At 44.1% G+C, this 27,370-nt stretch overlaps 1 protein-coding gene and 1 non-coding gene across 2 annotated transcripts in view; one reads left to right on the forward strand and one right to left on the reverse strand.

The window, feature by feature from the left end:
* Positions 1–27,370, reverse strand: part of Grk5 (G protein-coupled receptor kinase 5) — a 199,532-nt gene that overhangs the window by 91,485 nt on the left and 80,677 nt on the right. The window contains exon 2 of the mRNA XM_032892211.1: positions 24,706–24,801. Within this exon, the coding sequence (XP_032748102.1) occupies positions 24,706–24,801 (96 nt within the window). The remainder of the gene's footprint in view (positions 1–24,705; positions 24,802–27,370) is intronic.
* LOC116894980 lies at positions 323–451 on the forward strand. The gene has a single exon (XR_004387171.1). It is a non-coding gene; the product is annotated as a small nucleolar RNA SNORA44 (small nucleolar RNA).

Consider the following 27,370-nt stretch of genomic DNA (forward strand, 5'->3'; position numbering starts at 1 on the left):
CTGTTTATATCCACTAAATCTAAACAATTTCAGATGTTGCTTTGTCAGGCAATGCAAGCCCCGAGTGTTGCTTCGAATGCAGTGCACCCACTGATTTCCTTCAACCTGACCTATCATAGTGCATCGAGGTCTCACTCCTCTCCTGGTGCAAACAGAAGACTGAGGAATTGGTTCTCAAATATCTTAAAAGCACACGTTCACCTCAAGATGGTAGAGGCAGGTTCTGGTAGAGGCCAAGTTCTAGGTCACCCTGGTGTATATAGCAATTTCTAGGTTAGCCAGGGCTTCATAGTAAGAATCTGTCTTAACAAATAAATAAAAGCAGCCTACTTCCAAGCATAGAGCTGGGTATGGCTATGGGATCTCCAACTGCAGGCCAGAGTAATTGGAGAGACTTTAATAGCAGAGGTCAACACAGTGCCTGCGGCTGCCACTTGCTTTTCCTATGTGTGTAGGGACTGGGCTTTCCATGTGAGACAAATGCTTTGTCCCTGGGAATATACAGAGCTTTCATTCTGTAGGTTATACCCAAGGTTCTTTGAAGAGTCTGAGGAACCAGACTGACTGCTTATTAAGCAAAGAGCTATATAACCAGTGAATGGACCATCATCTATGATTTGATCTACAGTTAGAAACACAAGAGAAGAAACAAAACAGGCAGCAAGTGGACAGCTCCGACAGCAGTTTTGGATGATGCTTTATAACTTACATACATGTAACTGGATCAATAAAAACTTTTTAGAAAAAAATAAAGGGCAATCGAAGAAAAGAAGGGTTTGTCTGGGCTCACAGATTACGGAGAGATACAGTCCACCACGGTGTAAAAGACATGGAAGTGGGCAAGTGAGGCAGCTGGTCACCTTTCATCTACAGTCAGGAACCAAGTGCTCAACTCTCTACTTACCATCACTAAGACCCTAGCATGTGGCTTGGTGTTGCCAAACTCATAGATAGTAGGTCTTCTATCCTCCGTTAAAACTCTCTAGAAATAGCCTCACAGACTCGTGCAGAGTTGTGTCTCCTAGAGGATTCTAAATGCAGTTGATAGGGAATAATAATCATCACAAGAGCCAACTGTGTGGTGCTACCCAATGCTCATTTACTTCCTACTTCCTATTCTGAGGCAGCTCCTCTGGGTGTAATGAACCAGCATCTCCAAGACTACCAGACTTGATCAATGGACACTGCCCAGTCTGGCTCAGGAAGCAGTCTCTCTACTACATCCAAAATTGAGTATTGCCGATCAACTCTCACACAACTGGTGAGTGGTTACCTGAACTTAGATCTCTGTGGTGTGACCAAGGCAGCAAGAATCCAAACTGATGCCTTTCCTGGGGCTCAAGAATTTTAGAGGCAGGATTAGTAGCCATGGCCTGTATAAACATCTATGACTTTAAGCGTCAAACTGCACACCCAGACACTGCTATGAGATGCCTTGATGATGCTGTCTCGGCCTCTGTCTCACAAGGGATCTTCAGGTAGTAATGAATTCATTTCTAACTTGGGGAATATGCCCAGAGTAACACAACAGCATCCACAGTAGAAGGCCACAGTCTGCTCTGCCTTCTTTTGGGCAATTTATCTTTGTAGCATAAACAGGGCTAACCAGTATTTATGAGCAAATGACTATGTCTTACTTTCTCTGCCATTTGAAAGGGGAAAACACCACTTCTAAATCAGTCTCTGGCCTTTGAGAGGGTGAAGGTCTAGCATCGCTTCACTATTTAAACTGAAGGCTCCGGGTGTTGTTGGCCCCTTCATACTTCACAGATCATGTGGAATTTTTCTTTCCTTAGCCTGAGCCTTACCCACATGCTGTTCTTGGGTGGGCATGGTTGCTTTCCATCCTCTCTGACAGTGAGGTGCCCACAAATAGGTCAGCATTTGTAGGTGGCTAAAGAGAAGGTTGTCAGAGCAAATTTTGGTAAAGTAACCTTCTTCCTTTGTCAACTTTTTTTAGAAGAGTTCCCTATGAGAAGGTAAATCTCCCTACAAAGAGCTGGAGCTGAAGAACTGGCTGAAAGTTCCTTCCTTCCTTCCTTCCTTTTTTCTTTCCCTCTTTCTTTCTTTCCTTCATTCCTTCCTCTTTTCTTTCTCTCTTTCTCTTTTTCTCTTTTTCTTTCCTTCCATTCTTCCTTCCTTCCTTATGTGGAAAGGGGTGCAGATGCCATAGGATATGTGTGGAGACTAAAGGACAACTTGTGGGGGACCCCTATTGGCTGAGCCCCCTCACCAGTGCTCATGTATGATTATTTCCAGCTCTGAACATCTCCATCTGCATTCCAACACTAGTTTACCTATTTGAATACAAATTATACTTTTCTATTTTTTTCATATGCCAATATGGATCTGCTATTCATTTCATTTTCAATTTTTTTTATTTTTTAAATCCACTTTGTTCTTTGTTATACCTTCTTTCACACCCAGCTTTTCAAGTCTCTCTTAGACTGCTTTTAAATTTTTCCTTATTTTTAATTGCAAGTGTGTGTGTGTGTGTGTGTGTGTGTGTGTGTACATGAGTAGACATATGTGCACATGAATACAGTGCCCTTGAACAACAGAAGAAAATGTTAGAACCAGAGTTACAGGCCATTGTTAACCACTTGACATGAGTTCTGGAAATTATATTTGAATCCTCTAAAAGAGCAGTATTTGCTTTTAACTGTTAAGCCATCTCTCTGGACCTCTTATACACTTCTTGAGAAAAAAAAATACCAACATGCTGCACCCCTTGGTTCTGCATAAGGGCTCATCACTATTCCAATTAACACTACATGATAAAGGTGATTCTTGTGATTTCAGAGGTTAGGCCACAACACAGGTTGAGCTTTTATCTCCTGAAATTCTCCTTTGTAACCAACCACCATGTTGTAAAGAGAGCCTAGGACACATGGTATAACTACATGGCAAAGAACAAAAGAACCACCAACAGCCAGGCAAGCAATTAAATTAGACTTTCAGTTCTCAGCTTTAAAGATCTTAAAACTGAGATTTCAAACACTATGTAGGAAAAATTAAACATCTGGACTTTACTATGTTTGAACCCCAACCCAGAGACTCTATAAATACAAAGGGTTGCTCTACACCTCCCCATCATTTGAGTGTAGTAACTGGAATGCTCCCTAGTAGATCTATAGTGCCTAACTCAGATAGCAGATAGCAGTTCTTTAATAAATATTGTTGGATTTGTGAAGTATATTAGTAACATATTATTCTCCTATAATCTATAGCTGTCTCTTAAAAAAAATTAAAAAGTCCTATGACCATCGCCAGACAACCTCAGTCCCCAGATCAACAAAGGATCATTCTTTTGCTTGCCAATGATTGAAAGTCCCCAGCATTGCAGAGAGTACAGACTTCTCCACTCCCGGCTCCTCAGTAAGCTACGGGGATTGGTCACATTGCTTCTTATCCTCAGGGATCCACTTTCAATGAAAACGGGCCACTCTTCTCTCAGGTTTCTACAATTTTGTTTTTCTCGTAAGCCAGGTGCATCTAGGACAGTGATTCTCAACCTGTGGGTCATGACCCCTTTGGTGGTCAATGACCCTTTCATAGGAGTTGCCTAAGACCATCTTCAATCAGATATTTGAATTATGATTCATAACAGTAGCAAAATTATAGTCATGAAGTAGCAACAAAAAATAATCTTATGGTTGGGGTCACCACAACAAAAGTAACTGTATGAAGGGGCCACACCATTAGAAAGGTTGAGAACCACTATTCTGGAATAAAAGTGACGTGGAAAAAAAGGTATTTGCCTCATTAATCTAAAGCTAAAGCCAAACACACATAGAAATAATGCTTAGATATCCACTGACAAGAACAGATAACACAGTACCCACCCCAGAATCCATGAATCCCTGAGGCTCCTCCCCAAGTGTGTGTGTGTGTGTGTGTGTGTACAGGTCAAAGAAACAGAGCCTCTTGGTGGCTTGGAACTGGCCAAGGAGACTAGGCTGGCTGGCTAGTGAGCCCCAGAGGTCTACCTTTCTGCTTATGGGATTACATGTGTGCCACCAGACCCTGCTTTTGTACATGAGATCTGAGGTAGAACTCTGAACCTCATGCTTGTACAGAAACACTTCTACATACTGTGCGATCTCCCCAATGACTGCTTTCTGAAATGTGTCACACCTCCCTCACCCTATCACCATCTAGCCTTCACTGCCAGAAGCCAGACTGGACCTGCTAAATCCAAGGTAAAAGTAGGCTGATCATGAAGAAATCAAGATAGGCTTTCTATTTCTAGAGCAAAACATCAACAGTTGCCAAGGGGAAGCTCTGCAGGACCTGCCTTAATGGCAAACGAACCTGCTGTAATTAGCATATTAATAACATTTGATTTCTAACACCCCGAGAAATATCTCTTCAACCACTTTACCACTGAGGCTCTGAGGTAATCACAGAACAAAGAGCACAGGAGGAGACTATCTGTGTATACCCTGAGTCCACCTCAGGAACTACTTCTCGCATAAGCTTCTCCTAGCTTTCTTCCCACAGACCAGCATCCTGACTCCCTCCAAGTGGAAAGGGTTCATTTCAGACCCATGTGAAAACACTTATCTTAGAAGAGGATTTCTGGAAGCAAGCTTTGATATGTGGACTAGTCAGTCCACAGAATAAGACTTGTAGTTCTGAGGATCAAACAGAGTGAACTCCTAAGAGATGAGAAGCCCAGGGTGAACCCAGGCTTTAGTCACAAGGAGAGGGGCAGAGAGGATGGGCTATCAAAGCTCCACACTTGCCATAGGCTGTACTGGACAATCTCCTAGTAAAGATGGCAGCTGGCCCAGGGTGCAGGTGAAAGGCTGGCTCTGAGCCCTGCTTGTGCTGCTCTAGAGGGTGGCATCTGGAAAGCTGAACTGATTCAAAAGTACCTCTTGTCTTTTCAGCATGCTAAAGACATGGTGGGCTATGGCTATGTGCTCTAACTAAACACACACACACACACACAACACACACACACACACACACACACACACACACACACACACACACACACAACCCAAAACACCAGAACAAACAAAAACAGATAGATGTGCTACCCCTCATTCCCAGGAAACTTTTCCTCTCCACTTAACTGCTGGGTTCTTCAGTAGTCACACCACAAAAAACATTTTAAGGGCAGGACTTTGGTTATCCACACCCATATTCATGTATGGACAGACTCCCTGACAAGCAGGTGGCTGGTGAACTAAAAAGATGGGAGAGCAACTTCCAGACAACCTCTGATGAGAAGCTGATTGTTGAAAGAACTGTGAAGGTACTCTTTTCCTTTTTTCTACTTCCTTGAAACAATATGGTGGCTGGAGCTGCAGTAGCCAAGTCAGACCAGAAGACATCTGCAGAGCAGAGACACAGGAACCTGAGTCCCTGAACACACACAAGAGGCAACAAACTTGGGATTGGGGATTTAGCTCAGTGGTACAGCGCTTGCCTAGCAAGCGCAAAGGCCCTGGGTTCTGTCCCCAGCTCGAAAAAAAAAAAAAAAAAAAAAAAAAAAAGAGGCAACAAACTTCCTTACTGGAGAGATCATTCATATAAGAAAATGTTCAAGACATTCACACTCAGTTTTAGCCAAAGGGCATGATCATTTCTGGATTCAGAGAACATTCTATGTTACTCTCAAACATCCCTTACTACAGCCTACCATTCACCCAGTCATTTGGCCCAAGAAACTTCCCAGGATTACATCTTAGGGTGGAAAAGAATCATTTCTTTGATTGATGCTATGTGGGCATAGTGGTTAAGAGTTTAGGATCAGACGTTCAGTAGGCCTGGCTTCAATCTAAGTGCTCTCAGTTAATTAATAGTTACATTACATTAGGAAAATCATGTCAGATCTATAAGCCTCAGTTTCTTCAGCTTAGCTCACAGTAGGAATGGTCCGAGATTTTATGGCCCAAGGATTAGATGGTAACACCAGTAAAGATCCCACCAGCATGACACATACCTGACATCTTCTCCAAACATCATCCACACAGAAGCCACCTTTACCCAAAACATATAATCATGGCAATTGTCACAATAAAGCCATGTCCTACACTGCAAGATTTTAGCAGTGACACACAGGGTGGTCCCACAGGATCACACTGCTGATGACATCCAAGTCTTCTCAGTTTATGTGCACACTCTGCTTGCACAGTGATGAGACTGGCTAAAGAACGTATCTACTGTTAAACAACTTAGAACGGTAGTGACTTTGATATCGTCTTTATCTTGATTTTAATCAAGTCCCCTCACACCTTTCAACTTAGCCTTTCTCCACTGTAACATATAGGGTTTGTGCTATAGTTGTGCTTTTCTTTCTTATAGCATACATTAAAAATGGATAATATACTCAGTCACTACTAAACCACCCAAAATCATTTCACACCCCAAGCGGTATGGCTGTCACCTCTGTGATTCTGAAACAAACATGGAGGAAGAAACTACAAGTTCCATCACTTATCTCCATGAATATTCCAAAGCCAGAAACTTTGGAGCACACTAAACATCTGCCTCGTTAGTCTTTGAATGTTCGTGCCCAGCCGTATTAGAGACCTGGAGAGAGGACCCAGCCAAATTCCATTCTAGCACATTTTGAGAGCTGTTCAAATTCCTCTGCTATGCTTGCTCGATGCATGCTCTAATCAAAAATTACATGCTAAGGGTGTGGGGATAATTCACTCCTTAAAACCCGTGTTTTTTTAAAAGGCTGGGCTTGGGGGCATATGCTTATAATCCCAGCACTAGGGAGATAGAGACAGGAGGATCACTGGAGCTCATTGGCCAGTTGACCTAGATGAGTTCCAGGCCATAGGGAGATCCTGTCGCTATTAAATCGGGGACACACACACACACACACAGAGGCAGACAGACAGACAGACAGACGCACACACACGTACACACACACACACACACACACAGTAGGGTGGGAGAGGGGAACACCTAGCCTCCACATCTACACTAGACATGTCCATATGTCAATATACAAACATATGTAAACACACAAAATCCCATGCTAGAAGTAAGCTGTCTGCAGAGGAATCGGCAATGGCTTCTACAAATGTATCTGTGCAATCCAATTGGCTTTTGCTGTGATGAGATTTGATTCATTTCATGGTTTCCTGGCAAAACCAGTGGAACCCAGCAGGGACTTCACAAAACAGGGATTCTTAGCTGAACAAAGAAAACCTTCAAAAAACACACTGCAGCAGTTTTGGCAGCTAAAACTGTTCCTCAGCAGTATTTCCATCAGGTAGCATGCTCCTTACGCAGAATTGTGGTGATGCTTTGAAGTGGCAAAGCCCAAATAAAATTGTAATCTGTGACAAGGATGTTGTGGCCAACTCCTGTGTCAGAGACACTTTTGAGCAATGGAACCATTTCAATGGAAAACTATGGGCTTGACCTATTAAGAAGCAACCATGTAAAATGTTTTTTTGGCATTTATTAGATGTTTGATTTGGCAAATTTATACTAGCTCAGACCAGAAAGCAATTTACTTCTCCTACCACTTCATCCTCCTGTGACCAAAGGTAAGGCTAAAAAAAATGAAACAGGTACGTAGGTGGGAACTGCTTGGGACCAGAGACTTGGAGACCTACGTGAAAATGGGGCCTGAGCAGAGCAGAAGGCCCACCAGGCAGGAAAGGGCTGAACCTTCTAACTTGCCTGGGCTTGCAAAGCTGGGGTTAAAACGGACAGTGATCTGAGAAGCAACTAGGAGCTGGGGTGAGCCTGGCATGGACTGTTAATGGGCAACTGAGGCAAAATTTCAGAACCTCATTTATAAAACCAGAGTGAAAAGACACCTACAGGTTTCAGTAGTTGAGTGTGAGTCGGTGGCCAAGTGTTTGCACAGCATGTGTCTCACAAGACCCTGGGCTTCAACACTGAAGCTACCAAAAACAGGAGGAAAAAATACAGTGCTTCACTGGAAGTCAAAGTCCACATGGGGACTCCATGAGCACAGGGAGGCAGCCATGATCTCCATGGGGGTGGGTGGGACATACCTGGAACCCCATGCATGGGGTCTGGGTGCTAAGACCCACTAAAGGCTAGTGGCAGTTTGAGCATCAGAGGAATCCCAGGGATCCTGGAGTAGTGAAGGCCACTGATTCAGTCCTGGGTGAGTGAGTGACTTTCAGATGAAGATCTGGCTGAAAGTAACCCTAGCAAGGGCTGTCCACAGGACTGCAGAGATCTAGGCCTAAAGCCTACCTCTTCTGTTCTTCCTACACTGCTATCACCAGGCTCCATGTATGTGGACCTTCCTCACTGCAACTTGGTTGATGCTCATGGGGACCCCTGAGAGACAGGAGTTATTTGCCCCATGATGCATGTGAAGAACTAATGACAAAGGCCAAATGCACAGGATTTCTTAGAAGCCATTGCCTTCCTTCTAGAGTTCTGTAGCAAAGTCTGACACATCATTTCACCCCTGTGATTCCTTCCTGCACTCATGCCGTTTGGCTGCTATGTTCCCTGCATCTTTGTAATAGCTAAGCCATAAGGTCAAGGGTTATTACCTAGGTACAGCAATAACTCCTTGCCTCCATCTCTCTATGGACTATGGAGCCTCCTACCCCCTGATTCTTGTCCCTCTGGCCAAGCCACAGTAAGTGCTTGAACATGGGAATGAACTATACTGAACATCATCCTGCTCCCCAGTTCAGCTTTATATGGGAGAATGCATAGGCAATTGAGAAGCAGTAGTGGAGACTGTCATTCAACTCTTGTTATTCACAAAAATCTAAAATACTGTCTCATGCTGGTGGACAGGACTTCAAAAGCAGCCCTCCAGTGGTGGCAAAATAGGCAAGGCCAGAGTCTGACCCACCCTTGGTGTATTTATGCCTCTCCTAGGATCTTTTGGTCGATGTCATCATCTTAGATCACTGAACATCCTCAGTGTCTATCAGGGATGGAGCATTGGAGCCATGCATCTGTCGCTAAGGTTTCACTGTGACACCTACTTTCCTTCCAAGGCACTTTCCAAATGCCTGGATGGCCAAGCCTTCTTCACCAGTTTCTCCAGATTGAGGATCTAGCAACTGCAGCCAACCCCTGTAGCACTTGCTCCTCCAGGGTTCCCCATCTGACACCTAGGTGTTTGAGTTAATAGTTTTCTGGAGCCCAGGAAGGGAATCGGCCTGGCAGTCTACAACATGCTGGCTGGTCAGAACCTTATCTCCCACTCCATAGCAGCAAGGTAGATTCTCTTGAACATTCACATCTCCTTGAGAAGAGCCAGGTCAGACACAGCAACCTTGCAGGGACCCTTGGTTATTTTCATTTTTCATGTACACATGTATAAATTGTTCCTTTCTGTCCAAGGGGATACACAACATCTTCACACAAAAACCTGTTGCGTGGCCAATTATTTCAGAAAGAAAAGAAACAGGAAGTAAGTGTTTAGGAGGGAGGGGAAAGTCAAATGAGTTTCTTTAATACACCTGAGAAGAGAAGCACTTCAGGAAGTATAAACAAAGAAGAAGCAGGTAGGTAATAAGCCATACTGGCATACTACTGAGCCCCACACAATACTCAGTGGGGGAACATGAATGCCAGACTGGAGGCCAATCTGTTTCACATCACTCTGCACACTCTTCTAGAAGAGCATGAGTCATATAACATAAACCAGCCTCCCCTCAGCCAGGTTCGACTTTACTCCTCAATCCCCAATGTTGAGTAGTTAATCCAAACTGATTTGAGACATAACCACACTCAATAGTAAGGAAAATAAGCCAAACTGACAACAAATTGATCTGATCTCCAAAAGATTGCCTTCCTTCCATTCCTAAGTCCTCAATGAGACAACTACTGGAAGATATATCAGGAAAGTCTAGCTAGTTCATTCTATAGACTGACTTCTCCTGCAGCATCCACAAAGGCCTGAGGGTGAGGAGACTAGGAATCCCCACAGGTCCCATAAGATCTTCCAGCCGGGCTCAGAAATGGTCCGATCCTTTCAGCTGACATTCATGTGGCCAAAAGGTGGTGAGACTCTCTAGCACTCATGTTTCCAGAGAAAGCTCAAGGTTGTGGGGCAGGTGGAACCGTGCTACCACACGAAAACTGGAAGGTTGAGCAGATTCAGAAACCCCAGTAAATTCTCGTATCTAAGAACAGTATGCATTTCATCTCCTCCGGACCCAGTTCCTGTCCTGGAACACATGACCAAAATACCCGCCATGAGGGTTGTCACCACTAGTCATATAGCACAGAGGAGGTATCTAGATGGGCCAGCTCTGAGGGTTTAGCCAATAAGCTTCCTGGTCCACCCTGAGTAAATGGTAGGCATCCATTTTCTACTACCAATAAACAGTTTGGGCAAGCAAGAGCTGTCTCTCTCATCAAGAACTGCTGTGGGGGGTGAGGGAAGCCTTTATCATACAGAGCTATGCCACCAAAGTCTTCCGCAGAATGGACAATTACCCCTAAGCTAAGCCAGAGCTCCCCCTCCCCCAGGTGCCTGGGCTTGTGGTTCGCAGTGACATCTGGGTGTCCAGAGTTTTTGAACCTCAGCTTCATCCCCAGTCTTTGTTGTTTCTCACCTAGGCTGGGGACCCCATCTAAGGCTACATTAATAGCCTAACACCTCTGAGTTTCATCTGCCTGACCAGAGCTCATGCACCCCAGCAGCAAATTGGAACTGGGAATCACACAAGGCATCCTGGAGCAAAGTCAACACTGTTACAGGCAGAAGCAGCTTCAGAAGGGTATACTCATCTTCCAAAACTAGCCTCAAAACATCTTTGCTTCCCATTCTATTGAGGATAAGTATGACCCTGAGAAAGGTCGGTCACAGAGAACTGAACAGCATCAACACTGGCACCCCAGTGTGAGGGTCCCATGCTAGGCAGAGTGGCTAGGCAGAGCAGCTCTACCAGATGGCTGGGCCTCTGACTTTGGGCAAGGAACTTCACAGTGACAAACCCCAAATTCCTTTGCAAAACAAAACAAAACAAAACAAAACAAAACAAAAGACACCTTTCCTAGGTTAGGAAAATGGCACAGAGAAATCCAGTGTCTGGCATATAATAAGACCTTGGTCAGTTATAGCCATGATAATCATTTGTATTCTGTTTCTGCAGCTCAGAGAGGTTATGCAACTTGTCCAGTGCTTCACAGATCTTAAACAGAGAAACAAGGATGTGATAATGTTACTTGGAAACTATGCTGTTATTCACTCACCAGGTTAGCAGATTGACCCACCAGCATAGAAAAAGCCTGAGTATTTGTGGCAGAGTGCAGACAGGGTACATGGAACAGGAACCACGGGCACTGGACTTAATGCATGCTAGAGGTCACCACTTTAGCATTGTCAAAATTTTTCTGAATATTAAAAAAAAAAAACAAAAAGAGACAGTGATCCAGAAGAAAAGACAGAAGGGGAGAAAAAAGGAAAAGGCAGTTACGGTCTGGGGACATAGCTCGGCAGTTAAGTACTTGGTGTGAAAGTGTAAGAACTGGAGTTCAGATTTCCATAAATCTATGTACATGCCTGGAGGATGTAGTGGCCCATCACAGGGTGAGGGGAATAGGAAAACCCATCCACCTCATAAGATCATCCTCTCTGATTGACACTCAAGTGGTCAACAGGTGACAAAAGGCATCCCAGCCTAAGTCTCCAGCCCCAATGATTCAAGTCTTAGAAGGGATTCCCCGAGAAAGCTGGCTAGCAAATCTAGTTATACTGGCAAGCTCTGGGTTTGACTAAGAGACCCTGCATCAGTGAATAAGGTGTAATAGTGAAAGTTGATTTCTAACATTAACCTTGGGCCTCCACATGTATGTACACATGTCCCTGTACCCATTCATATATGCACCCACACATCCAAAAACATGCATATACAAACACGCACAATGCAACACATACACACATATGAAAAAAAGAGAGAGAAAGGAAAAGGGGAAGGAGAGAGAGAAGTAGAAAGAGAGAAGGGGAGAGAAAAAACAGAAACAGAAGATCAATGGTGAGGCCACTACCGATATGGGCAGGGTAGCAAATATGAAGATAATGAGGTGGAAAAGTGAGTAGAGACCCAGTCACTGTAGGAATCCAAGAGGGGTTCCAGGTAAGAGGTGGGTGGGAAGTTCATACAGGTAAGCGAGGCACAGGTCATCTCCTGATAGATGGTGACAAAGGACAACAGCAGCCCCAGGAGAGTATCTTGTGGCTGGCCAGGCAATGGGACCACAAGAAGTGAGGGGCCTCCTCTGTACCTCACACTTATCTGATCCCTATAAGGGATTTCCGAGGTTTATAAAGACATCTCGCCATGCAGGCCTCAGTCTGAATGGCCTTGAGTTAACCTCATGGGTGGGGCAGCAAAGAAGGCAGGCAAAGACAGGCAGTATGACATCCCTGCCCATCTGCCATCTTCTAAGAGGCCCTGAAGGGAGAAAAGGGTGAGAAGACAAACAGCAGGGGAGCAAGAAACCAGTCCTGGAAAGGACAGGGAAGAGACAGGTGGGCAGTAGGAACAGCTGCTGACCCGGAGACTTCTGGCAGGTGGTCGACAAGCCATCCTGTGACCAGTATTATCTTCACTGCCCTGACTGCAGGTGGGAATCAGGTCCAGCTGCTCTGCCTCCTACGTTGCCACCTGCACCTTGGGGCTAGTGTCACCAGAAGTGGAAATCTTTGTGGTCCTGTCTATATAACTGGATTATGTCCCTTCCCCCCAGGTACATGGTAGACCAGTAACAAATATCTGGAAAGGAAGAGAATATACCTCTCACAGTCCTAAAAGCTAAGCTTGCTTTTGCTCACAGCACCCTTTTGGTATCTACTCTCACCCTAGGGGTGGCTTCAAAAGTTACCAGAGCTGTACTAATCTTTCAGGCTGGAGGCACAGAGGATGCCTGTTGCCTGATTAAGTCTCTCTTTAACCTTTGTGGTTTTCTGCAGGGCGTCCACCAGAGCAGTATGGATACTGACCTCCCAAAAGTGTCCACATTCATGGAAAAATCACAACCAACATGGAGGTGACGTTTTGCTTTGGGGCTATGTTTGAATCTAGGATTTGATTCTACAGAGCTCTGGAAAACTCACTATTCTCTCAGAATCTCTAGATTCTAATCCTGGAGGCAGAACTAGGAAATGGCCTCAGGCCCAAAGGGTTTTGCCGTGATGAGTATGTCCATCGGAATCACCTAATTAGATGGTCCTGACAGTGCTGAGCCTACTGACCTAGTGGTTTCCTGTCCTCTAATCTGTTCAACCAGCACCGACAGTGCTGTCTCTGATCCTTCTTCCCCTCACCGTTACTCGATTCTTAGTACGGAGAATGTATATCTGGCAGCTGTCCTACTACCCATGCCGTGACCCAGTGTCAAGTATTTTTTTTTAAACCCATCTTCCTAACTTGGGACAGCTCCACCACGCCTAGAGTAAAAGGTGACTACAGGCAGTGTATGGGATTGTCTATCACCTTCATGTGTGTGGTAGATGAGGTCCCTCCTACTTGGAGGCAGGAAGATGATGAGATGGGCACAGAGATATCATCTAGAGAGGCCACATGGGCTAAGGGGAAGGGTTCCATCCCAGTTACATAAAGGGAAAGAATGTGAACTCCCGGGGTCCCTGGATGAAGAAATCAATGAATCAGTGAGCAAGCAGACAAATTTTACAACCAGTACTTCGCCACCAGCAACCAAGGGGAGCAAGAAACAAAGCTCTTTGTTGAACATGGTTCACTAAAATAGTGACCACCAAGATATTGAAGAAGTGGAGGATGAAAGTGACCATATCTAGGCCAAGTCTTCCTCTCTGGTATTGTCATTTAATCTCCCAAAACTCCTAGACCCACTTGGCAGAGAAGAAGACCAGCTCAGGGGAGTTTAATCACTTGCTCAAAGTCATAGTGAAAACAGAGCCTGTTGCAAACCCCAGTCTCCTGCCACTATAGTTCTGTTCCTTGCTGCCTCCCTCTAGCTTCATTGCTCAGGCCTGGTTCAGAGCTCATTCCCTTTATACCCAGAACCTGATTCATGAGTCAAGGCAGTACTTTCCCTGTTCTGCATTCCCAAGCTCAGTGGTAGGGCCATTCTGTGCTACTCCAAGCAGGGGTTCCCCCCAAAACTTCTAACAGCAAAACCCAAGCACCTAGCTGTGCTAGCAGAATGTCCCTCCTACAACTCACCCACGCCTCCCCTTGAGGCCTGTTGAAGCCCAGAATTAGATAAGTGCCCTGAGCAAGTAGTATAACTGAACATATCTCCCTGGGACCATTTCTGACAAAAGCAAGAAAACAAAACAAAACAAAAAGCAACTGATTTCCAAGTGGATGGCAACAGTTTCTCTCAGCCCACATTTCTAGCCCCCTTGAAAGAACTCAGAGCAAAAAACAGCAATCAGTGCAGGACTGGGGTGAGTGACTTTTCCCTCTCTGAGGAGAACAAAAATGCCCAAGCAAGAATCCGGGGAGGGGGGTGGGGGAGGCAGCAGCAGAATTCTGTGTTGAGGAGCCAGCTGGTAAAGGTGCCTGCTGCACATTTCTGGTGACCCGAGTTCAATCCTTATAACCCAGGTAAAGATCAAAGAACTGATTCCACAAAATGTCCTCTGAGCTCCTGCTCCCTACCAACACACACACACACACACACACACACACACACACACACACACACACACACACACACACACACACACACACACTCACTCCCTGTGGGAGGGGGCACACAACATCTGGTCAGGCATGGCAACTGCCCTATAACTCCAACTGTTCAGAATACTGAGGCAAGAGGAAACAATTCAAGTAAAGTCAAGGCCAACCCAGGCAACTTGTTAAGAGCCTGTCTTAATGATAAAAGAGAGGAAGACGGGTGGAAGGGCATTTACTTAGCATGAATGAGGCCCTGAAACCAGTGGAAAAAAAAAAGTAAAATATGTCAAAATAAAAAGAATTATCTGGCTTAAGGGCCAGGAAACATGACCATTGGGATGGGCTGTTCCCATTCCACAGTACAATCTTTTTGCTACTAGTGATTACTGCTTTGGCAATTTTACATTTCTTCCTTCTAAATTTTGTTTTTTTAAATTTCATCCATAGATACGTGTTTAACATTCACCTGTCCTTCTATCTGTCTCATGCTCCAAGCACAAATGTATATCACAGTACAGCGGAACTCAGACAACAACTTCTGGAAGTTGAAATTGAGACAGGGTCTCTCTTGTTTCTGCTGTTGCACTTACACTCCTGTCTAGCTGACCCATGAACTTCAGTATCATTGTCCTGTCTGTTTCTTATTCCCACCTCCCTCAGGAGTTCAGGAGTTGCAGGTACATGCCAATACATCCATATTCTTCATGAGTTCCACAGATTAAACTCATGTTGTCAGGATTAAGCAACTAGTATATTTACCCACTGAACTCCAGCCCATGCCCAGCTTGTTTGTTTAAATAATGAAAATAATTAAAATATCACTCAAAGGTAATTTTAAAAGAAAACATAAGGATGACACAACTGAGAAGCAGCCCCTCCCCCCCCCAAAAAAAGAATTTAAAGCAACACTCGAGCTCTCTGAATTATAGATTTTCTTTCTGTGACTGCAGAGGGCTGCAGCTAGTAGCCAGTAAGCACCCACTGCCCCCTACAGATCTTTAGAGGATCATCTATTGTGTTTCATTTTTAATTTCAGAAGTTCCTGCGTGCCCCAAATATCTGTCTGTCTACCTTTTTTCTTGCCCCCTCCCTCTTCAGTGCAAGCATAGAGTGTTCCGAACGAGGGGTGCTTAATTCACTGAGGTAGATGCCAAGGAAGGCAGAGGTAGTACTTTGCTGGGCTTCGCTGCCAAGGTATTGCCATACACATGGCTCTGAGAAATAAATTCCATAAATAGAATCTGGGCAGAGACCATTAAAAGTGTTGGTCCAACATCACTTTATAGGGCAGAATGCTGACATGCTCAGGCCACTGCAGGTCAGCTGGCCCTTGGTGTTGGTCTGAGGTCCCTGTTGATGCATAAAACAGCTCATTTTTCCCATTTTCAGTGCCGAGCTCTAAAACACACAGAAGGCCCTTCTCTTGCCTGCTAACTGCAGAAGATGGGAGGGCGGGGGTTGGAGAGACAGAGGCTGCTCACATGTCATCTGACTCCTGGGCCCTATCCCAGGTCAGGTTAACAGTGTCTGCAATGCAAGTGTGAAAGTGGACACACGACATTCCAGAGGAAGTGAGAGCAGCAGAGAGAACACTGTACAGAGTGCTCTGATGCCGTTTAATGTATTTTAGCCTTCAAAAAGACAGCACTGAGGGCAGGAGATGTGGCTCAATGCATCCACAAGGCCTTGGGTTGAATCCCAGGCAATGGAGGGAAAATAAAATCAGTGTGGCTTCTCGACACTGGGCAGAAGACTGAAAGCTACAGTGATATCCGAAGACGTCATCTCAACAGGGTAATGGCTAAAAGTGTAGGGAGTGGGGATCAAGATAGCTCAGCCAGTAAGGGTACCTTATCACCAAGCCTGGGACCCAACGGTGGAAGAAGAAAAGCCATTCTTGAGATGACCGACACTCAGACACACAGACACACTCAGAGACACAGACACAGGCACACACTACATACATACATACATACATACATACATACATACATACATACATACATATATACATATATACATACATACATATCCATCCCCCAAAAAAAGGGGCTGGGAGAAAAATAAATACACTGAGAACATATATGCGGGTGTTGCTTGGTGGCAACATTCATTCAGGAAGCCCATGGTTAACTCCCAAACACTACAATGGAGGAATAAGAAAACCAAATTTCATGTAGGAGAAACATAAAGAAAATGACAGAAAGCATTACTTAAAACTATGAGCTGGGAGTGGTGGTACATACTTTTAATCATAACACTTGGAAGGCAGAGGCAGGTGGATCTCTGAGTTCAAGAACAGCATGGTCTACAGATCAAGTTCCAGAACAGCCAGAGCTACACAGAGAAACCCTGCCTCAAAAAACAAGCAAACAAAAACAAAAACAAAACAAAACAAACAAAAAAAAACCTAAACTATGGCTGGACCTGAGTGGTGAGTTTAATGTTTTTGACAAAAGTAATCTACCAGTTGGTATCACTGAAACAACAAAATGAACTGGGAAAGCACCATACAAAATGGCTAGGAAAATAATCCTCCCACAGACTCTCTTATGGCCAGTGAGGACATATCAGCCTGGGCCTGTAAGAGGAAGGAAGGTGCCACCTCAGACCTACAGAACCCTCTTCCTTGAACCCCATGGAACCCAAGGTAAGGTATGGTGTGGGTTCAATCGAGCCTTTTTAAGAAGTTAGGTTGGCGTCCTAGTCTCCAGTAAGCCAAGATGTGCCCCTGTGTGGAAATAGGGTTCCTATAGAAGTAATGCACTTTAATTGGAATAATTAGAACGTAAGCCAAAAGAACTGGAACATTTATAGAAAACGGAGACTTGAACACACATACCTACTCATATGAAGAGGCAGAGGTAGAAGAGCACAAAGGTCATCAAACCGCCAGCAGCTGGGAGGGGATGTTTATAGGGAGGGGTCAGCTCCTTGAAACTGAATTCCCAGCCTTCGGAACCATGAGATAATGAGTGCTGTCTTTTAAGCTGAGGAGTGTGTGGTATTTTGTTTGACCACCTCTGGCAAACTTAGACAGTGAGAGAACTTTCCCTCAGAGTTGCCTTATTAAGTCCCTTGTCTATAGGTTCTCTGGAAAATGTGAACAGTGGAGTTTCAAATTTGGCTTTAGTTTTGGCTCTGAAATAAAGTTTTATACAGAAAAACAAGTATAGAAAGTAACAAAGGCCTGGTCACGTAGATACCTGGCAAGAATCCCACACACTTTGTACAGAGTAGCCTCTGACAACCTGAAGTTTGGATCATCTAGAAATTCCTGACAGAACCCCATACCAAGAATTACTGAAACAGAAACCCACTGACCAACGGCACAGGGCATCTGCTGAGTGCTAAGCCCAGGCTATTCCTTCAGGAGCACTAAGCCTGTCATGAAGAAAGTAAGAAGGACCTGGAACCCAGAGCTGATCTACTTAGCCGGCTGCACACAGGTCACCTGGTGCTCTAGACCACGTCTAAAATTATCTTGCCCTCCAAGGACAAGCAGATGCTGTGCTTTATCAGAGCACGGTTAAGTGGTGGAACAACAGATGTAATGTGCCCTTATCACCCCAAGGTTGGCAGTGACGTCCACAGACACTTGGTTACCCTGGTAATAAAGTCAAGAGCTCGCTGCCAGTCTGACAGTCTGAAAGGCACTGGGTCAGAGGGACAAGCAAGACTCATGTAATTGTCCCCTCTGGCCTACAGACCCCTCTGGGAGCACAAAGTCCCCAAGTAATAAAGTAACAATTCTCTACAGCAACTGTGGAATCCAGTCTTCATTCACTGAGTGTTTTGGGGGTTTTGAGGGGACTTTTGGGGTTTTTTGCTGTATTTTTCTGTTGGCTTGGTTCTTTTCTTCTTTTTCTAAAAAAAAAAAAATTAATTAACTTATTTTCATGTATGAATGTTTTGTGTGCATGTATGTCTGTATACCACGTGCATGCCTGATACTCAAGGAAGCCAGAAGAGGTATCAAATCCCCTTGAACAGCCAGTTGAGAACCTGCCATATGGGGGCTGATAATTGAACCCTAGCAGCCAGTGCTCTTAACCACTGAGCCAACTTTCCACCCCCAAGCTGTATTGTTCTAACAGTATCCCAGTGCATAGTTTAGGCTAGCTTCAAACATGTAGCAATCCTCTACCGCTTCTACTGCTTGAACTCTGAGATTGTACTTGTATGCTATCAAGTCTGGCTATACTTATTTAGTTTGTAATGATATCAATCACATGCCTTCTTTTACAAAATTACCTTACAAATAAAACTGAGACCCCATGTGCCTGACTCACTGCTCAGGTTTCTGAGACATACATCCTTTTAAGAAAACCTCCTAGCCAGAAAAGGGGTCTAGGAAGGGTATGATGTTTTCCAAAGTCTTGAGTGGCATGTTGTCCATATGTTGACAGGAGTTAGATACATGGGGAATTATGGATGGCATAAGGTGCTCCATGAAAAGGAGGGCTCAGATAATTCTAATCCCTGAGACACTGAACCCACCCACTCACCCATTCCTCAATGGTGTCAGTCAGAAACTGGTGGTCCTATTCATCACTCAGGCACAGTGCAACTTTTCTAGGAAATTCAGAAGTCCTTTCAAAAGATCCTTAAATCAGTGCCATTATGATAATGGTAATGAGAAGAATAAATATGAGATAGTCTGGTTGCCTACCATTAGGCTCTACCAAGGTGACAGAAATGTCTCCACACAAAGAAACTATAACTCAAAGAAATCAGCAACTTGTTGTATACCGCTCACAAGTGGAAAACAGCAGAGCAACTCTTTAATATTGGGACCTTCCTGCCCAGCAACATCACTTCACCAGGTGGCCAAGGACACGGCGTCAGCACTATAACTCCCAGGTGATATTATTTGTTGACTGATGTTGAATGAATAGCCTGTGAATGGCTAATTGTAAGTAGTTAGTATGGTTTGGGGTTTTCCTGATAGTGAACCTATCTTTTCCTCTGGGAACATCACCAACTAAGCAGTGCTGCTCCTGGGAAAAATTAACACTTTGGTATGTGGCTATCTCTGCAGAGCAACTCCATTTCTCCCAGCCTTTCTGCCCATAAGTGCCGGGGCACATGGTGACACACGAGGCACAGTAGCCATTTTCTTTCAATAGCCTCCTTACAAGTGCCACTCCTGCTGGGGTTCGGGAAGGCTTTGGTTTATTATAGTTTCTGGATACTTCCTACAGAAATATTGCCAAGTGGTGAAAAAGTCAACCCTTTCACTTAGGTACCCATTTACTTTCTTAAATAAAAGAATAAAAAAACTACAATGATCCTGAGCTAAATAAATAAAAATGCCACACTTTCACCCAACAGAGCCATCTGCTGAGAAATATCACACTGAGAAATATTTGCAGTCCTCAACGATCTTTTATCTTTAAGATGACATTCTTGGTCTTTCAAGCTTTGGACATTCTGAGAACTTTGATTTGGGTCCTCTAACAAACTTACATGAACAATTAGCCTATTAACTAATAAAATTGGAATTGGGCCCCATCCTTCTCTCTAATGCATCTGTGACTGCAATCTCTTAGCTCATGTCTGGAACTCACAAGAAAAGCAGATACAAACAGGAAGGAATCCCTGTCTTAATATTTATTACGGCCAATCACTCTGGTGTCTAGGGCAAGAGAGTAAAATACAGCCAGCCATTTCATCTGTCCATCCACCTTCCACCTATCTGTTCTTTCCCCCCGTCTACCTCACTGTACCACAGTGAAGATTCAAATGGAGAGAAAGTGTGATGGCTCAGGCCCTTGAAAAACCTCACGTAACAATGTTATGGGAGGCTAGGAATGATGCTTCTTCCAGGAATGTTCTAATGGGTGGAAATGTTCGCCACTATTCTCCATCTCAACAACTGGTCCCTCACTATCATGGAATGTTCTATCAGATGTCACATCTCTGTGTTAGTCACTGTCTTGTGCTCAGCCATGAACACATTTCAGGGGGCAAGAATATGTTTTGCCTGGTGGGTTGTGCCCTGGTGGATGACACATAGCAAACACAAAATAAATATTACTGGCTAAGTAGATAAGTGTGCAGTACACAACATACAAGACACAATAAAGAGAGAGATGGAAATATCTGTTGGAGTGAATAATGAGTCTCTATGATCCAGTACTAGTTGGAGCATAGGGCCCAAAGTTTGCTGATGGTGATAGGTAGTGGGAAGCTGTAGTTCAAAACCAAGGGATAATAATGTCCTAGGTGGGTCATTCAGCCCTGAGACCTTGCCCACTAATTAAAACTGGAAAGGAGTTTTATTTAAAAACTAGTTTCTTAAGTTAGGGATTCTCTACAAAGCTAACACCACTGTGTTAAGCACTCAAGTTGTAGCTTTACAGGGTCATGGGCCGATCTAAGAGCCCAGGCTTGCCTTCCTAAACAGTGTACAAAAGACCATGAGTGCATATCACCATACTGATATTCCTTATCTTTGAGAATAAGAGTGGGAAAAGTGTTAAATTATATACTTTCAGGTTTAAACCCTTAAATCTAAACTTTCATAATTTTAAGTCAAAGACATTAGCTAAAGTTAAATTTTGTCACAACAAATATATCCTAACATTTTTTTAAAAAAAAGAGTCCTAATTTAAAATATTTTGTGTCAATTTCCATGCAGCCAATATTTAATAAGCCCTATTATGTGGCAAGCCGTACTTCAGGAGTAAAGCAGGTAAAACACAGCCACTTCTAACCCAGAACAGTTGGTCCAGTAGAGAAGACAAAAAATATACAAGTAAATGAACAAATGAAGACTTCAAGTGGGGTTATGAACAGACCATTCAATAAACAGCTCTACATGAAGGAACACAATTATAATAGACTCTTCTTCAGATGGCTCCCCATTGGAGGTGATGTTTAGTCTAGGACCTTAAAGTCCTCTGGCAAAACAAAGTGTAGGAAAGAACATTCTAGGTGGAGGGAACAGCACGAGCCAAGGCCCCAGAGCTGGCAGCAAGCTTGAAGAATTCACAGGACAATAAAGTGTCCAGAGCATCTGTGAATGGAGGAGGTAGTGATCCAAGAGCACTGAGGATAAACTGCAGAAGGCAAGGTAGAGACTGTGATGCCAAAGGACTGTGCTTTCCTATGGAGAAAGACATCATCTAGCCTTTCACCAGGGTCTACCAAAAACTCACACTTCCTTTGACCACAAAGGTATACAATGCCCACAGAGATATTAGCAGTGCCTGGGACTTGCTACCAGCAGAAACTGCAAATCTACTCATCGTAATTGCTGCAGATATCCAAAAATACCACTTACGTTCATCACAGATGCAGATACACAATAGCTATTAACCAGCTGTTAGATCTTATTTCAAAAATTAATAAAAAAGCGCATACATTTCTAAATTTTACATTTTAAAAGCATTTAGTAACTGTATATGAAAAGAATTGGTTTCCTTGGTAACTCTGTGTATTCTACTTTGCGTATGAAAAAAATATTATTCTGAAATGGGGGTCCACGGGCTTCATCCCAGCCAAAGCTTTTTGTCACCCATGACCTACAACCCACAGGTCAGACACAGAGGTTCATTCCAAGCAGGGTAGAAAAATGAATGCGGGGCGGGGTGCAACAGAGGAATAATTGTTAGTTTCTAACGTCATCTGGGGGGCTGGGTAGAGAAGATCTGTGGCTGCCCAAGGCAATGCTGAAGGCTGTGGCTTTTAGCAACCACTGTTCTAGATGATTCTAAGGAGGCAGCATCTCAGGGTCTTTTGTCAGCTTGGCTCCTTTCTCTGATGCACAGCCTTCCCACCACACCACCCCACTCTGCCCAGCTGGCCCTTTTCAGTGCCTGTCCTGGGACATCTTCCCAGGGAGCTTCAGAAAATGAGCTCATGTGTCCACAAGAAAAACAAACTTGGTGTTTGCCACTGTTTGGTTTGTGTATTGGTCTAGAAAAGAAATGGGATTTTTATGTAAGAAAGTCTTCCAGCAGGACCCCAGCAGCTGCTGGGCAAACACCACAGCGACAGACTATAAACAGGCAGAAGGCCCAACTCCTGGCCCAGGCCCATAAGCGACAGACCCTTTGCTTACATCGGCCTTCTTGTTTTTTCCAGCCTCTTCCCCACTGCATCAACACACAGAGGCTTTTCAACACTCTCTCAGAGAACCGAGTCATTTTCACATGGCAGGCCTGGTTCTCATACCCATGGGTATAGGCTCTACCTAGAGACCTGTGAAAGAACTTAAACTGGGCTGGAGCTTTTGGGTAAGAGTCCATGATCCAAGAGACTACAAGAGTACAATCGTGTGCTCCCAGCTCTCCAAATCAGAGGTGAACAGAACAGGGAAGAAACAAGGTGAAAAATAAGCAGGAAGCCTCGCAGGAAAGAAACTCGGATGAAATTTGGGTACAGCTGGAGTCAGGGTAAGAACAGTTTTCCTCAAAAGAGAAGTCCTTCAGAGAACAGAAGCAAATAAGAAGGGACGCTGACCTTTGAATCTAGGACCTGCCGCTAATGAACTGAATGACTGCATCCAAATCAAGGTATACATTGCTGAACCCTGATACCCGACACAATGGATTAGGAAGGGAGCCCTATGAGTAGGATCAGAACCTTGGCATGAAGAGAAATGAGAAACTGTTTCCTTCTACTATGGAGGACACAAGAAAACCATCTACAGAGCAGAAATGATTCTTCATCTTGAACATCTAGAAACGAACAAAAGTGAACATCTGTTGTTCAAGCCACCCAATCCATGCGACTTGCAATAGTGGTCTACACTGACTGAGATAGAGGCTACCTGGGTCAAGATCTGGAAGTAGGTTTGTCATTGCAGGTGTAAGCCAAAGAAGCAGGTCTGCACCGTGTCCACAGCTTCCCAGAGGCACTGCCTGCTTCTTTCTAAACATTATTTTTTAATTATTTATTTTACGTGACAGATATTTGTCTGCACCATGTACATGCCTGGTGTTCAGGGCAGCCAGCAGAGGGCATTGGGTTTTCTGGAACTAGAGTTACAAATGGTTATGACCTACTGTATGGGTTCTGGGAATCAAATCTGAATCCCCTGGAAGAGCAGCCAGTGCTCTTAACCACTGAGCCAACTCACCAGTTCTATCTGTTCCTTTCTAGAAAGTACAGGTTTGTTCTTTTTTTTTTTTTCCTGGTGAAGAAGTAAGGGCCTTTTGTCAATTTGCACTAACATATTAGGCTTTGCTCCCCACCACACCCCCAACACCTGATCAGGGACATAACAGAGCAAAAAGGAAAATCTTTTATTCTTTATATCTCAATGGCTTCATCCATCTGCCTACTCTCTATATTCCAGAATCGTCCATGCTTCCTGGAGTTTCCAACAGAAAGGACAAAGAACATTGCATCTACTCCCTCTTGTTTGGAACCAGAGTACCTGAATTTCATATTTGTAATGTTTTTATTCTCTTAAAAAGCACAATATGCAGACTTCTTTCATCTGGATGGGAGGAATATGCTGTGTTCAGTAGACCCATTTATTATGTTTGCTATGTCCACACAGGAGTTAAACAAAGGTTGATGTTGTTGGAGGTGGCCAAGTCGGGGCTAGATAAAGGCAACTAGGCTGCGCCAATGGGCTACTGCTCCACCATGAATACCAGCCTCCCAAGGGAAAGGGGATGGTGAGCCTCCCAAGAGCAGGATGTATGGGATCCGGGAAAAACAGGGAGTTCTGCCTAGGGACTCCTGTAACCTGTCCAAAGTATCCTGTACATTTTCCTATGGTTGCTATAAAATTTACCATAAACTAAGTGGATTGAAACAACACACATCACAGGAGAATCTGTTCTCTGGGGACTCTAGCTGGCCCTGGTCATCTTCTTCTGCTCTGCCTTGATCTGGGACAATGGAGGCCAGTTAAAGAGCCATTGTGCTTCAGTTTCTCCTTCTGAAATTAAATAATAGCACCTACCTCAAAAGATACCTGAGAAGTAAAAGTTTGTCCCGGCACACACAAAATAGTGATCGAATGCTGCTGTACCTTTAGGCCTATTAGCAAAGATGTCCAATGGAGCCAGAATTCCTGTATCTGCTTAGTTGAATTGCTCTGGCCTAGTTGTACAGAGGCCTTGGCAGCTAATGTGCACCTTACCTATGGTCCTCCGGAGGTCTTCACACTGGCTGATGTGAGGAAACTTCAGGATTTCCTTCCACTTCTTGCTTTTCCCTTTGCGCTTTCCTCCACCCCCTGCAGAGATGGAAAAAAATGCCACTGATGTTGTGCCCAAAGCTTCAGAACTTGCATCCCACCCCCTGAGCCTCTCCACCAGCTTCTGGGCTTTAGATTAAGACAGTTATGTGTCCTGAACCAAATACACACACACACACACACACACACACACACACACACACACACACACACACACACACACACGATTCTCAGACATGAGGATTCAGCTTTCAGAAGAAAGGCTGACAAATTGTGGAAGACAGAATAATGTTACCCAAAGGTGTCCTAATCCTGGAAGTCTGTGAATATGTTAAATTACACAGAGGGGGGGTAAGGTTAAAGACACAATTATAGGCAACAATAGAACATTTTCTTGAATTACCCAAATAGGTTTATAATGGCTAATCGCTGTCAACTTCACTACATTTAAAATCACCTAGAAGACTGCTAAGGTGCACTTTTGAGTGTTTCTATGAGGATATTTCCAAACGGCATTACTTGAAGTAAAAAGTCTTATGCTGAAGAGGTGGCATGGTTCCATGGGCCAGAGGTAAAGAAAAATGAAAAACAATAAAGCCACCTAACTGTCAATTTCCTCTTTTCTCTGCTTTCTGGTTCATTGTGATGCAAGCACTCTATTCCACCATGTTCTCCCAGCCATCTACAAAGGGTCTGAACCCTCTAAAACCCTGAACCATAATAAATCTTTCCTTCCTTATGTTGTTCTTGACAGTCTCAACAACACAAAACCAACCAATAAAAGGTTCAGTGGAATGAAGGGAAGCAGAAGCATCAGGCCCAAGTAAAGAAATGTGAGAAAAGTCTGGTCTGGCCCTTGCGAGCCGTGAAGAGGTAAAGGACCTCAAGCTAAGGAGTATAGAAGGCCTGTGAAAGCTAGAAAAGACCAGAAAACAGATTCTCTTCTAGAGCACCCAAAAGACTTTCACTCACACTTTGTTTTTAATTCAGTGAGACATGGGTCAGACTCCCAGCCTATAGAACTGTAAGTTAATAAATATGCAAGGGTTTGACTCAAAATAGCATGTGTTGCTTCAATCACTTAAGTTTATGGTAATATTTACAACAACCATAAGAAAATGATACAGGATACTTTGGACAGGGGTGTTCTCTTCCCCCAAAAAATGACCTCCACACCTATATCTGGCCCTTTAGTTCTGCTAAGGATCCCATAATAAATGAACTCAGGCAGATTGTAACAGTGCCTAATGTTTTAGAGGTCATGACTTCCAGACAAATAGGCCAAGTAGTCTGTTGGGTGACTAAATTACATATTTAATGACTAAAAGTATTAACATTCTTTATTGTTTCAAAAGAACTTGATTTTTGGTTGTTGTTTTTGTCTGTTTTGTTTGTTTGTTTGTTTCATTGGTTGGTTGGTTTGGTTGATTTGGTTTTTTTGAGACAGGATTTCTCTGGGCTATACAAAGTCCTGGCTATTCTGGAACTCAGCTCTGTAGAAGCTTTCAGATGAAGATGTAGCACCCTCAGCTCCTCCTGCACCATGCCTGCCTGGATGCTGCCATGTTCCCACCTTGATGATAATGGCCTGAACCTCAGAAACTGTAAGCCAGCTCCAATTAAGTGTTGTCCTTATAAGAGTTGTAGTGGTCATGGTGTCTCTTGATAGCAATGAAACCCCATAAGACACCTGGTCTTGCATTTTCTACCATTCTCTCAGCCCATGGTAAATACTCAGTGTCTGCTGATTAGATGTGATGTGTGCTTTATCTCAGGCACATGTTTTTTTTTTCAGACTTGAGTCTTTACCTTTCCTACCCCTCTATCTGCCAAAGCCCCTTCTAGCCTCTCAGTATAGCTCCAACAGTCCCTTTTCATGATGTCTTTGAAAGCAGAGCCCTGTCTGGCACTCAGCCTCCTTAAATGGGTAAAAGGAGACAATGTGGTTAATACAATACCTGGTAACTGCAAGCTTTCTTCATGTCTTGTGGAATTGATAACCTCTCTTCTACCGTAGGCCTCTGCACTAGCTGTTCATTGAGTCTTACTCACAGATGAAAATCCTGTGCTTAGTGAGAGCTCACCAAACCAACTCTGTCACAACTGCAAGCTCTAGCTCACAGTCATCTAAGGGTGCAAGCAGCCTTGAGCCTCTGTCCACTGTAGCCTTACAGCCTGTAAAGACAACCCAGTCTCTGTCACTGTGAAGGTTACAGCTCATTCCAAACATTGGAACTCAATAAACACCAGAGAGTAGTGGTCAGAGCCAGAGAGGAAGCTTGGAAGTGGGTGGCCTCAGATGGAGGATGGCCTAGAGATGGGCAGGACGGCTTCCACCACAGAATAAGAAAGAGACAAGATAGAGGGCTGAGGTGCCAGCTGAACTGTGCCTGTTCATGGCTCGAGGAAAGGAAGGCCACAAAGGGCCAAGAGGACAGGCTTTGAGTTTGAACAGGAAGAAGCACAGGGGCAAGGCCTGGGAGGGGGGACACTGAGAAAGTACGTGTTTTTCTGGACCCAGAAGCCTCAGTTTCCTGCCAGGTCCTTCACGGTGCAATCTCTGGCTTCTTATCAAATGTCACCTTCTTGTTTCTGCTTTCTTAGCCAC

This window comes from Rattus rattus, chromosome 2, assembly GCF_011064425.1.
Source record: "Rattus rattus isolate New Zealand chromosome 2, Rrattus_CSIRO_v1, whole genome shotgun sequence".
In the NCBI taxonomy this organism is placed as follows: domain Eukaryota; kingdom Metazoa; phylum Chordata; class Mammalia; order Rodentia; family Muridae; genus Rattus; species Rattus rattus.